This window comes from Bos javanicus, chromosome 15 (genome assembly GCF_032452875.1).
Source record: "Bos javanicus breed banteng chromosome 15, ARS-OSU_banteng_1.0, whole genome shotgun sequence".
Lineage (NCBI taxonomy): Eukaryota > Metazoa > Chordata > Mammalia > Artiodactyla > Bovidae > Bos > Bos javanicus.
The window spans coordinates 51,530,563-51,544,520 of NC_083882.1; the positions used below are offsets into that span (position 1 = coordinate 51,530,563).

The 13,958-nt window shown below is 48.0% G+C and overlaps 1 protein-coding gene and 1 long non-coding RNA gene across 8 annotated transcripts in view; both read right to left on the reverse strand.

Annotated features, from left to right (window-relative positions):
- The window catches only part of STIM1 (stromal interaction molecule 1), a 204,914-nt gene extending 202,420 nt beyond the window's left edge, over nucleotides 1–2,494 (reverse strand). For 4 of the 7 annotated variants that reach the window (XM_061380663.1, XM_061380662.1, XM_061380659.1 and 1 more), the window contains exon 1: nucleotides 1,223–2,493. In XM_061380663.1, the coding sequence (XP_061236647.1) occupies nucleotides 1,223–1,351 (129 nt within the window). In that variant the 5' untranslated portion in view covers nucleotides 1,352–2,493. Of the gene's footprint in view, nucleotides 1–1,222 lie in introns of all 7 variants that reach the window. The other 3 variants (XM_061380658.1, XM_061380664.1, XM_061380661.1) reach the window with 2 other exon arrangements.
- A 10,498-nt stretch (nucleotides 2,495–12,992) lies between these two features.
- On the reverse strand, nucleotides 12,993–13,889 carry LOC133226793 (uncharacterized). The gene is made up of 2 exons (XR_009729626.1): nucleotides 13,798–13,889; nucleotides 12,993–13,185 (listed from the first exon to the last, which is right to left on the reverse strand). It is a non-coding gene; the product is annotated as an uncharacterized LOC133226793 (long non-coding RNA).
- Between the last annotated feature and the right edge of the window lie 69 nt (nucleotides 13,890–13,958).

A 13,958-nucleotide genomic window follows, 5' to 3' on the forward strand; every position in this document is an offset into this window, starting at 1 on the left:
AAGCTTTCAGTTAGTTTCAGGGGCCAAGGAGACAATGTGTGGAGAAACAGGATCAATATGCAAGGAGGTCCTATCTTCAAAGCTACATCCTAGGTGCCATACTTATACATAAGGCAACTTCTGGCCTCACTTGTAAGTTAACCCTTGAGGTACCTATAATCACACCCAGCCCAGTCAAGGAACTTAAAGGGGGATTACCTAAGAAAGGGTCTACCACCAAAGCCAGCCCCAGAATCCATCCATGAAACTTCCTGGCCACCATGACACTTCCTTTTCCTCCTTGTATCAATGGGTATTCACTGAGGCTACCCCTCACCTGAGCTTGCCCATCCGTAGAAAAGAATCCAGCTATAAATTCTCCTTACTCTGCAGCCCACTGCTTTGGGCAGATCCCAGTGACAGCGTGAGAGACATGAAGGTAAAAAACTGGATTCCTTCTAAGCCTTGTATAAAACAACTGAATTTTAAAGGTGCTTTTTTTTTTTTCCTGCAACAGGGCACCAGGGCTCCTACTTTTTTGACAAGGCTCGATGAGTACACAGGAAAAAGCAGGACAGATCAAAAATATTGTGGAACTCCTACCATCATCAGTCAGAAGAAACAGAGTAAGTCAACAAGTGGTCCCAGGAATTATATCATGCCAATGTCAAGAAAAGTCCATTTAACTCCCTAGTGATAAACAGCATTCCATCTAAGGAACTGCTTTGATATTTCAAATGGGCACAGCTAGGAGACAGCAGATTACCTAAGGGCAGGGAGGAAATAGGGTTCCCACACTCACTGGAATAGCAAGGCACACCTCAACACTAACTTACAGAGTAATAAAGCTGGCTCAGTCCTGACTTTCCCTGCCCAGTCCAAGTAGCCTCAACCTCCCCTGTGCTGCCAAGTGCTGAAACTGGCCAAGAGCAATAGACTTATCATCTGCCCGGGCCATTATTCCAGACAAGTAGTCCTGAGACAGGGTCTTGACTCGCTGATCTGAAAGGCCAAGGTGCGCCAGAAGCAAACCGTCTTTCTCTGCCAACAAAAGACATCCTGAGAAGGGATGAAGAAAGTTGTTCAAAAGACATCAGCAGTAGCTCCTGAACGGAAAGAACTCCCTGGACTCCTAAAAACTGGCAGTGTCATGAGTGGGTCCTCCATCAATCACAAGTGTAGAACCGACTGTTCAAACTTCCCCACTTGGGCAACTCAGTTCTTGCCCGTGGCAAGGCCTTACCTGCTGCAGTGGACTCCTCAGAATTGGCCCCCGAGCCGGTCGCCTTCTCGCTGTGGCTTTGGCTGAGGCTCTGGCCGTGATGCAGGAGGAGCCCCCAAAGGAGCCACAGGGCAAGACGAGCGCACACATCCATGACTCCAGGTCTCAGTCAACATGCGCCTGATGGAGACACCTCAGGATCTCAGAGGCAAAGTCGGGAGCCCGGTCCTGGAACCCCAGGCAAGATGCCCTCGAGGTGCCGCAGCTGTCCAGCCACCGCGCGTCTGCCTCCTCCGACAGCCAAAGGTCAAGTGCTCCAAGTTTGGGAGCGGGAGGAAGGCCGGCGTCTCCGGCCCAACTGTGGGTCCGCTGGAGCTGCGACGGCCTGAGTGCCCTGTCAGCTCGAGCCGCTTCCGGAGAGTTTGGACAAGGTGGCCGCGGAGCCGCTGTCCGCTCCGCAGCCGGCTACACCCCTTGGGGAGTGGGTGAGCGGGCGGGACCTCCCGCGGGCACCGGAGTGGGGGAGGGAGAAAAAGGAGGAGAAGAAGGGGGCACCTGGCTTCGCCCCGCCGGGAATCCGCGAGCAGCGCAGGTTCGGGGAGGGCGTGCGACTTCGAGGCCCCCGCGGGAGCGGGTGGCTCGGGGATCCCAGGCCTCCAAGGCCGAGGTCAGCGATCCCGCCCAGTCCCGTGCCCCGGCCGGCGGTGCCCAGGTTCAGCAGGCGGACGCGCACGGGCCAGGCCCGGGATAGAGGCTCGCGGGCGTGCGGCGGGAGGCGCGGGGCGGGCCCGGGGCGGGCGGGGGCGTGCTCTCCCGCAGGCCCGCCCAGCGCCGCCCGGCCCCCAGCGAAGCCCGGGCCCGCCCCAGCGCCGGGCTTATCCCGGAATAACCTGTTGTAGGCAGCCCTCCGGCGCCCACAGACCCCGGAGGGCTCTCCCGGCCAGCGCTAGTCTCCTCTAGGATCCCTCTCCCCAGCCAAGGGTCGGGTCCCAAGCCTCCCTTTGGCCCACTAGAGTCTCTCCCGTGCTAACCGCCCGCAAACGGACGGGCTGGCTGGCCCTGACACGCAAGTCGCTCAGGTAACCCAGGCCTGCGGCGGCGGCGACGATGATGACAGTAGCCCGGATCTCCGGGCCTCGGTGCCGATCCACTCGCCTCAGCTCTAGAGCCGGGCAGGGCAGAGGGCCTGGACACTACGACTGCCGCTGGGTACTGCCCGAGGCCACAACGACCCGGCCCGGTTCAGCCGGGGGCGCGTTCCCAGCCCCCTACTCCCGGCCGGCATCCCAGGCTCCGCCCCTCTCGCCGCGCCCCGCAGCCAATCGGCTTCCGCCTCTCTGCAGCTTAGGAACCCGCGCGCTTAGTCACCCCTGTGCAGCGGCCCCTGGTGGGCAAAGCTAGGTTATGCGGCCCGGATCGGAGCTCGCTGGGAGGCCCTGCCCCTTTGCAGAGGGCTGGGGAATTAGAGCGAGGACCCGCCCCGGGGGGAAACTCATTGGGGCCTGCTAGTGTTTTCAGAAGGAATGATGCCAGAAAACAAAGCGAAGCGTCCAAACCTGTATAGGTAAAATGGCCCCACACATTCCTAAATGGCCAAAGGGCCCCATATCTGCCTTCCTGACCTGCTTCCCCCCACTCCCCCCGCCATCCAAGCTAAGTAGGATGCCCTCCCTTAACTCTCTCAGCCCGTTTTCCTACCCGTCCCCCTACCCCCTCCCCTTTGAGGTTTCTGCGGGTAGGGCCTGTGTAGGTTCCTCCCTGCATCTCATTCTCCCAGCTCTGTGTGTGGCTTGAGGGTGGTAGCGACTTAAGAACGAGTGCCCCTATAAAGAGGGAGAAGCGTCTGGGCCTCCCTCAACAGAGCCTGCACTTCCTGTTCTCTTCTCAAGTGTGCTGTCAGCAGATCTTTACTGAAACCTGCTCTGTGCCCTGCCCTGTCCTTGGCATCGGCGGCAGGAGAAGGGATTAGGTCCCGGCCCTACCCTGACAGTGCTAAGCCAGCTACCTGTTCTGAGCAAGCCCTCTGAAGATCGGGAACACGGATTTGCCCAACAGCTGCCGGGCTTAAGAGTTAGGCTGTTAATATAAAAATACACCTCCGACGTCATCTACTACCACTCTCCCCACTGTCTTATTAAACTTCGGTAACACTGGTCTTAAGTTCCTCAAGCACATGGAATCTCAGCCACCTCCCAGCCCTCGTAGCTACTGTGGCTTCTACCTAAAACACTCTCTTCCCCTCCAGGGCCCCCCCATCAACTCCCTCACAAGGCTGACTTCTCATTCTTCCAGATACAATTCAAGGGACTTCCCTGGTGGTCCAGCGGCTGAGTCTCTGCACTCCCAAGGCAGGGGAGTAATCCCTGGTGAGGGAACTAGATTCCACATTCTGCAATTTAAAGATCCTGCATGCTGCGACAAAGATGGGATATCCCATGTGCTGCATCCAAGACCCAGCACAGGCAAATAAATGAATAAATATATATTTTTTGAAAGATACAGTTTAAGATCTTCTCCTCAGAAACTTCTACTCAACCACCTCAAGTCCAGAATTGGACCATATACATATCTGTCTTCCACCACCCCACTGGATTATGACTTTTCAGACGTTAGGGCCTGTGCTTTATTCATCTCTGGGAAATGGCCATCCAGTCACAGGCCCTGTATGTAGTAAGTGCTCACAAAAGCTGGTTGACATAAGTTAATTCATTTGATTGTACAAATATTTATTAACAACTGTATGTTGGAAAACTGGCCCTAACAGAAGATAAGCCCCTGATAAACTCATAGCCTTAAACTCAAACAGCAAAGTGGGAAAATAGCTAATCTTATTGACAGAAGTAGATGAGAGCAATAGAGAGTGGTAGGGACTGGGGCACCCTGGGGGCAGGCAGGAAGGTGGACTCAGTATTGCTGGATCATCTTTAAGAGAAGATGGAAGTCTGGACTTTTAAATGATATAGCCCCTTTATCAACAAGGACCTACTGTATAGCACAGGGAACTCTATTCAACATTCTATAACAACCGGCTCAATGGTAAAGAATCTGCCCGTCAATGCAGGAGATTCAAGTTGGATCCCTGGGTGGGGAACATTCTCTGGAGTAGGAAATGGCAACTCACTCCAGTATTCCTGCCTGGAGAAGCCCATGGACAGAGGAGCCTGGCAGGCTACAGTCTATGGGATCACAAAGAGTCGGACACGACTGAGTCACAAATACACATGCTCTAGGGCCCAAAATTGCAATTACTGAGCCCGCCCTAGAGCCCAGGCTCAGCAACAAGAGAAGCCACTGCAATGAGAAGCCTGCGTACTGCAACTAGAGAGTAGCCCCCACTCTCTACAACTAGAAAAAAGCCTGCGCAGTAACGAAGACCCAGCACAGTCAAAAATAAATTTTTTAAATTATTTTTAAAATTTATAAAAAAATATTCTGTAATAACCTTTATGGGAAAAGAATCTCTAAAAGAACGGATATATGTATATGTACAACTGAACAAAGTGTATATTTGCTGTACACCTGAAATGAACACAACATTGTAAGTCAGTTATACACCAATATAAAAATTAAATTAAAAAAATTTTTAAAGACAAAAAAATGATTCAGCCCTTTAAAGGTATGAAACCCTTTATAGGCCACATAAAGCGCATCTGTAGCCTAAATTGATCTCAGACTATAAGTTTATAATTTCTCCCTGACCCAGTCCACCTGCCTGCGCACTCATTTGTGTAAAAGAACACAAAAGAGGAAAGTAAATCAAGCTTCATACAGCTCTTTTAAATTCAAGTGCATCATTTCTCTTAGCTACCATGTGATTTCTTTGGGGGTATGGGTGCAAAACCCATTTGGTACAAAGAGCTGGGGTCTTGGAGGCAGGAAGCAAGAGTCTATTACCAATTCACACCAAGACCTTGAGACTCTCGGAGCCTGTTGCATTTCCTGTGAGGCTAAAATGGTGTCTGGGAACTAAAAATAGAATTACCATATGCTGCAGCAATTCCACTTCTGGGCATATGCCAAAAGAAATTGAAAGCAGGGTCCCAAAGAGATATTTGTACACTCGTTTTCATAGCAGCAATATTCACAATAGCTGAAAGGTGGGAGCAACACAAGTAAATGTCCATAAATGGATGACTATATATATGTGTATATATGCAATGGACTATTATTCAGCTTTAAAAAGGAAGAAAATTCTATATGCTACAACATGAATGAACCTTAAGGACATTATGCTAAGTGAAATAAGCTAGTCACAGAACGACAAATACTATATGATTCCACTTATATAATATATATTTTTATATATTTTAATATATATAAATATATATATATTTAAATATATATGTTCCTCGTGCCTCATGCTGAGTTGCTTCAGGCGTGTCTGACTCTTTGAGACTTTATGGTCTGTAGCCCACCAGGTTCCTCTGTTCATGGGATTTTCCAGACAAGAATACTGGAGTGGGTTGCCATGCCTCCTCAAGGAGATCTTTTTTCCTGACCGAGGGCTTGAACCTGCATCTCTTACATCTCCTGCATTGGCAGGCAGGTTCTTTACCACCAGCGATATAAGTTTCCTAGAGTAGTGAATGAAGAAGGCGATGGCACCCCACTCCAGTACTCTTGCCTGGAAAATCCCATGGCGGAGGAGCCTGGTAGGCTGCAGTCCATGGGGTCTCGAAGAGTCGGACACGACTGAGCGACTTCACTTTCACTTTTCACTTTCATGCATTGGAGAAGGAAATGGCAACCCACTCCAGTGTTCTTGCCTGGAGAATCCCAGGGACTAGGGGGGCCTTGTGGGCTGCCGTCTCTGGGGTCACACAGAGTCGGACACGACTGAAGTGACTTAGCAGCAGCAGCAGAGTAGTGAAATTCATAGACACAGAAAGTAGGATAGTGGTCACTAGGGCTGAGGGGAAGGGACGATAGGGAATTGTTGTTTAAGATATAGTTTCCATTTTGCAAGATGAAAAGAGCTCTGGAAATTGGTTGCCAAACAATATGAATGTACTTAACACACTTAAAATGTAAATTTCATGTTATGTGTATTTTACCACAATTAAAAATAAATGGTGTCTGAAAGCAAAAACCATGGCCTGGACAACAGGAGAAACATTCTTGTCTCATCTCTGACTCCCAGATCATGATGTGACATCAGAAAAGCTAGTTTCCCTCTGGATCTCAGTCTCCCCAACTATAGGATGGGTAGGTACCCAGTTATTGATCCAGTTCAGCTTTAATATTCTATAAGGTAGGAAAGGACTTCCCTGGTAGCTCAACTGGCAAAGAATCCACCAGCAATGCAGGAGACCTGGGTTCAATCCCTGGGTTGGGAAGACCTCCTAGAGGAGGGAATGGCAACCCACTCCAGTATTCTTGCTTGGAGAATCCCCATAGACAGAGAACCCTGGCGGGCTATAGTCCATGGGATTTCGAAGAGTTGGACACGACTGAGCAACTAAGCACAGCACAGCAAGGTAGGAAAAACCTGAGACCTCATGGATCTTTCTGGATCAGAAGCTGTGACTCTCACCTCAATTGACCTTACATTGTGTTCTCATCTAAGTGTAGCCTCCGTAAGAGCCCCTCACCACATTGTGAGTCTCAGGAGGAAACCAAGAGATTGGTTTTGCTTTGTTTTTTCATCTTGGTGTCTTTTTTTTTTTTTTTTAATGTTGGGTTTTTTGGCTGTACTGGGTCTTCGCTGCCACATGTGGATTTTCTCTAGTTAAGGTGTATGAAGGCTTCTGTAGTTGCAGCACACAGGCTTAGTTTCCCAGCCGGGGATCAAATACAAGTCCCCTGTATTGGAAGGCAGATTCTTAACCACTGGACCATCAGGGAAGTCCCCTCAGTGTTTTCTTAAAACCTATATACCAAGCCTTTACCATATACCAAGATTATCTCCCTTGCATCACTCTACATTCGGCAGATGTTGGCTAAATCAAACTAATTAACAATTTTTATGCCTCTATTCCACTATTTGCAAGAGCTTTCACATCTATTATCTTATCTCTCCCTCACAAGACCTCTGCTAGGTAAGTCAGAGACTACACTTATTCTACAGATGAAGAAACTGAACCTAAGATGAATTGTGTCATGTTCTCTTTCTCCTTTGGGATTTCCTCCCCATCCTTCAATTCTCAGTTCAAGTAATATAAATCAGCCATGCCTTGACCACTGATGACAGTATAGCATGAACCAAAAGCTCAAAAAAATAATAAAGTCAGCTTAAAAGTCACCTTCCTTCCTTTGACTCCCTCTTTGACTTACCTTGTCTCTCCTGTCTTCTGCTATACCTTAGGGTACTTAAATAGCTAAATTATGATTATCTAGTAAGTATCTGTCTTCCCCATTAGCTTCTGAGCTCATCAAGGACTTCATTTCATTTACCATTGTATACTCTCAGGCTAGGACCATACTCAGTACAGAACTGGTACTTGATAAAAGTGAATGAATGAATGATGTGTGTTCTTTATAGTAGCTTAGCTGTCCTTTCTCTACACCAGAGGGTTTCTGATTACCAATAGCTTTCATCTGGAAAGTGAGAATCTTCAGAAGAAGTGTGCTAAAGAGTCCGGAATCTGCTCAGAAAAATTTAGGAATCTGTGAGTTTAGACTGTATTATCTATCAGTGCTGCTCCCTGGTGTCCAAAAATGGCAAGTACAGCTATCACTAAGAAGCTGCCCAAAGTCTGGCTGAGTAGGGAATGAGGACAGAAATCTCGGCTTCTAACAATTTTTTCCAGGCCAGCTTCACAAAGAGAATCATCTCCCTTTGCAGAAGCCCTGCTACACTCTTAATGCCAATGTTCATTCATTCATTTAACATCTACTGAGCCCCTGTTTGTAACAACCCAGTTCATACCCCCAAAGAGCTCAGTTTTTAGGGGAAATATATAGATGAAGAGTAATTAGAACTTGTTGATAATGTCTTGAGAGAAATCGATATGGGGCAGGTGAAGGAACACAGAATTACACAAGTAACTGCCTACAGCAGTCAGACAAGCTGTGTACAAGCACTGAGGGAAGAGGAGGGTGTCTGGAGTCACACTAACTAGATTCACATGCTGGCTCTGCTGCATGACTCTGGGCAAGCTGAGCCGCTCCTGGAAAATACCAGGGCTGAAGAAGAAAGAATTTCCCAGAGGGGAGTACGCCAGAAGACCTGGGTACCACCTGGTTTGGAGAATCTCAAAGATGCAAAGATGTCCTGGAGGCAAACAGGACAACTATTGTACTGCCTGTCTGAGAGGAAGGACACTCCTGAAGGGATTGGGCATGTGCTTAGTTCCCCCTCCCCCCATCCAGTTATTTCCTTAGAGGGAATCAAGAACAATGGATCGGAGGATACAATGGATCAGAGGATGCAACTCCAGACATTTGTTTCATTTGCCACTTCCCGTTTGTTCTTTCTGCTATCTCCTGTTCTGTCCATCATGTTCTCATTTCATGAAATGAGACGTGTTTGTCTTTGGGGGTAGCAATAAGAAGAGTGAGGAGGGGGAGACTCCCATTTCTACTCAGGCAGGTTGAGAAAGGGAAGACCAGGGAATCAAGACAATTGAGTCCCTGGAGCCACATCAGAGAAAAAGCTCAGATATGTTGTCTCAGACTGTAAAGTATGAGCCTACAAAGCAGGAGACCTAAGTTCGATCCCTGAGTCAGGAAGATCCCTTAGAGAAGGAAATGACTACCCACTCGAGTATTCTTGCTGAAGAATCCCATGAACAGAGGAGCCTGGTGGGCTACAGTCCACGGTGTCACAAAGGGTTGGACACAACTGAGCAACTAAGACTTTCAGATTTAGGGTTAGCTTGAAGAGGCTGGGACTAGGACTGAGCAGAAGATCCTATGTGCCACTGGTGGGTTATAGAAGCTGGAACTCAGTGAGGACCAGGCTGGAAAGACCCATTTGGAAAACTTCAGGGCAGGGGTGAGACCAGTGAGGGCCTTTCTCCTCCTCTCTGTCTCCATCTTGCGCTTTTAGGGGAACTGAATCAGCTTTAGCATTTGACCTTGAGAAAGAAGGAAAAATTATCAGGGGGAATAACTTGAAAACAACATGAGTGAATGGAGAAATTAAGTAATGTTTATTCATTGTACCCTGGGCAATCTGCTAGACTCTTGGCTTGCTCATTTCACTGAATCCTCATAATCCCACAAAGTACACAGTATTGTCATTCCGATTTTAAAATGAAACTAAACGGCTCTATCATATACTCTTACAGCACTCTGTACTTTTGAATCATTACCTGTTTAAGATTTATCTTCCTCGCTAGTTACATCAGGATAGGGGCTTGTCTTTTTGTTTTCACCACTGCATCACTGGCATGTGACACTATACCTGGCCCAGAGGTTTTCGATAAATGTGTTTAAGGAATGAATAAGAGAGGTCATGTGACTTGTCAAAAGCCACAAGGTAAGTGGTACAACAAGGATTTGAATCCAGGACCGTTTCCCTCCAGAACCTGTCTCTGACCTCTATCCAACCTCACCAAGTCCTTTCATATATTGTCTCACTTCTAAATGTCCTAGTTCAGTGACCTTTTCTCTCAGCTGCTTGTGAACACAAATGTACACTGTCTACCAAGGATTCACCCATTCAGGGAAAGCAAATGAAAGAAACAGCCCATCTGGGGTTGTGCCCTCTTCCTACCCTCTTTGTCTCATTATCTTCTTCCTCCAAGAAGCCTTTGCAGACACTCCACCTGTCTACCTGTCTCCCTCTCCTTTGGCCTTATTGGCCCTTCCTAAACCCATGCCATAAAAGTAGCCTCAACTCACCTGGCCTCTGACGCGTCCACACATATTAGTTATGGGTTATTAAGGCAATTTTGTTCCACAATATACTGAAGGCAAATGTGTGCTCAGGCCTGTCTGTGCCAGGCCCAGTGGGTGGACACTGAGATGAATCAGACACAAACTCAAAGGATGTATATTTAGTGGAGAAGGCAGACATTAGACACAGATACAATTAACTGGAGCACAAAGCAAGATGACCTAAATGGTATTAAAGAAGTATGAGCAATATGTTACATGCATAAACCTTAATTACTTAATGATTATTTTGAAGAATGTATCATAGAAGGTCACAGCTCAAAGGTATCATCTTGGTTCAACTCCTTGCTTCCCAGTGGAGGATTCTGGGACCCAGAGTAAGGCAAGACCATGTCTGAAGTCTCACAAGCCAGTCTGACTGAGGCAAGACTAGGCTTCAGTTCTTCTGAAGCCTAGCCCAGGGCCCTTTCCTTGTTTGCGATTAGCTTGATATATAGCAGTCCTGGATCCCATTAGATCATGACATTCTCAAGGCCAAGTCAGCTTCTCCCACCTAAGCAAGCTGAACCAGGACCAGGCATGAACAAGACCAATGCCTTAGGAAATGCAGTCATCCCAGGCTGCCAATCCAGGCTTTTGGCCTCCTGCACCTATCTTTACCGCTATGCTTCTAAAATTGACTTTCGAATATTTTTGCAGAAAACTTTTTTTTTTTTTAATGAGACTTTTATTCAGAACACTAGTATGTAAGTTAGACAAAAGCAAACCAATTCTAGTTGAAGGGAAGGAAGGCCAGAGCCCCACTATTTTCCCACACTCAAGTTCTGGGAAGAGAACTTTAGAAACACAGTTCAAACACCTTTGTTCTAGGACACAATTTTTTTTTTTTTTCAGATTAATTACTTTATTCAATATTTTCATAGACATCTACTAATACTGAAGGCCAGTCATAGACACTGGTCTTTTGGAATTACAGCTTTTCATTCTCCCAATTTGTGACATTTGTCTCTTCCTATGAAATTGTCAGTAGACATTCCTCATCACTATAAGCTACACTTTCTAAACTTTTCTGCATATTTTTAATTCTAGAAAAATTAATTAATGGTGAACGTTGGGATCCAACTCAAAACCTTCCAACTGCTTATTCAGGTTGTAATGCCTTACAGTAGTTTTAAGGACAATATGGCTTTGAACTATTTTCTATATACCCTCAGAGCTGCCTGTGTAACACTTTTGCTCCAAATTTCAATCCTTTCCAATCATTGAATAGAAACATTTTCCTGTTTTTTTTTTTTTTCACCCTTGTTCTGCTGTCTATTTATAGTCATTGTCATTCTCTTCATATTTCAGTTATTATTTCTAAACCATGGGGTAGATAATCCTCATGAAATTTCTACTTATCTACCTGATTGAGAAGTAATTTCACTCACTTTTGAAATATATACCTATTAGTGGTGGTGGTTCAGTCACTAAGTCATGTCCCACTCTTGCAACCCCATGGACTGTAGCCTGCCAGGCTCCCCTGTCCATGGGACTTTCCAGGCAAGAATACTGGAGTGGATTGCCATTTCCTTCTCCATAGGACACAATTTTTAATGGCTTCATGAAAGCCATTTTAGTATGTGGTCCTCCACTAAACCCTGTCTTTAATGGGAACTCACAATGCTTCCTTCATCATCAGATGCCAAGCACCAACCATGGGCTCCCATTAGAATATGGAAGGAAATCAGATTTTCCCCTTGTCTTTCCTGGTTTCTTCTCCTCCACAGAGAGGAGTATGTCTCAAGTGTTGTGGGGAGGGAGGCTGCTGCTGCTGCTGCTAAGTTGCTTCAGTCGTGTCCAGCTCTTTGCGACCCCATAGACGGCAGCCCACCAGGCCCCACAGTCCCTGGGATTCTCCAGGCAAGAACACTGGAGTGGGTTGCCATTTCCTTCTCCAATGCATGACAGTGAAAAGTGAAAGTGAAGTTGCCCAGTTGTGTCTGACTCTTAGCGACCCCATGGACTGCAGCCCACCAGGCTCCTCCATCCATGGGATTTTCCAGGCAAGAGTACTGGAGTGGGTTGCCATTGCCTTCTCCAGAGGAGGGAGGAGAGAGACCCAAATTCTGCCTGGAGGTTCTGAGGATGCTTGAGCAGAAAAATCATGGAGAATGAATTCATCCACTCAGTCATTTACCAGCCTGAATCTGATGGAGGTTTTAACATCTCTGTTCCCATACCCACTAGCTACATGTACCATCAAGCATTTGAAATGTGTCTAGCTAAAATTCAGATGTACTCTGAGTGTACTAGATTTCAAAGACTTAGCACAAAAAAAGAATATAAAATAGCCTATTCATTTTCATAATCAATAATTTTATACTGATTACATGTTGAAGTTGAATGACAATATTTTGCATATGTTGGGCTAAGAAAAATATATTAGTAAAATTAAAATTTACTTGTTTCTTTTTAATTAAATTGGAGGAAGGACTTACAGCTGATGGGGTCTTAATTCCCTGACCAGGGACTGAACAGGTGCCCCCTGCAATGGAAGGGTGGAGTCCTAACTACTGAACTGCCAGGGAATTCCTTCTTTTTACTTTTTAAAAAAATGTCAGCACTAGAAAATTTTAAGTTACATATGTGGCTCACATTTCGATTAGACAGCACTGGGAGAGACTACCAAGTGCAAGGCAGAGGTGGTGTGTGTGTGTGTCTTGTTGGAGGCAGTGGTCCATTAAGGACAGATTGTGAAAGGCTGAGTCTATTTCGCCTGGCAGTCAATACAGAAGTTAGGCGGAAGTAATAGAATGCACAAAGACCCCAAGATGTGGGCAGGCACGTTGTGTTTTGGGAACTCATTCTTACATTAATATGATTTTTAAAAAGAGAAAAAGAAGTATTTGTTGAGTGTTTACTGTGAGCCAGCCACTGGCAGCAGGCCTTTTACATCCATTCTCATCTTCACAACTACAGGATGACGGGGATGTCATTCTATATCGCCAAAGATAAAATGGAGGCTCAGAAAAGTTGAACAGTTTATTCTAGGAGTTGTTCTTCCTCTTTCTCTGGAAAGCCTCTTGGAGACAAGGAGCCTTTCGTTAACGTCTCTGTTTTCCTCTATAGCACCTAGCACGCAGCCCTCCACGTGGTAGGCACTCAGAAAGTTTGTGTTGGACGAAGAATATTTTCTCAAGTCAGAGCTCCACGCGCAAGACCTAAGAGCAGAAGCACCAGAGGGCGCCCACGAGTCCGCCCACCCGCCCGTCCCCAGGGCCCCGGCAGGATTCAGGGCTGGGTGCGGTCCTTCTGTCCCAAGCAGTTGCGCGCCCCAGCGAGAAGAGGGGGCGAGGGGAGCCCCACGTCCTGGCCCCGCCCCGCCTCTTCCCCGGAGCCCAGGCGCGCGGAGCCGCCGGGTGCGGAACAACGACACGACATCCTGTTTTTGGGGCCCGCGGCTCCGCCTGCGCCTCTGCTGATCTTGTCTTTCCCCGGGTGCTGACGCCAGCTCCCCTTCCCCCAGTCTCCGCACCCTTCCCAGGGGTCTGGGGCCTTCCCACTGCTGAATCACCGCCACCCCGCGCTCCCCCGGGGCTCGGGGCAGGGGTGGGGACTGTCCCAGCCGGACCCATTCTAGCCAAATCCCAGCCTGGGCCATCGCTCGATCCCGGGGCTTGACTGAAGGCACCAGGCCTAGGGGCGCCCGTGCTCAGCATCTTCTCGCAGGGGTGGGTGGGGGCGAGATACGATGAAGGGGGACAAAACCCAAGCGCCTAGGCTAGGGCCTCTGCTGGGGTGAGGGTGGCAAGAAGGAGGCTGGGAGGACTGACCTTAGACGCCCTGACCTAAAAGGCCTCAGAGGTAAAGGGCTGGGGTGAGGGAGCCCAGCACCGGGGGCCAACCGGCTGGGGGCGACCGGGGGTGGGGGGACCGGCCCGCTGACTTCCTGGTAGGGCCCCGCCCCGGCCCGGCCCGCTCCCGCGCCCCGCCC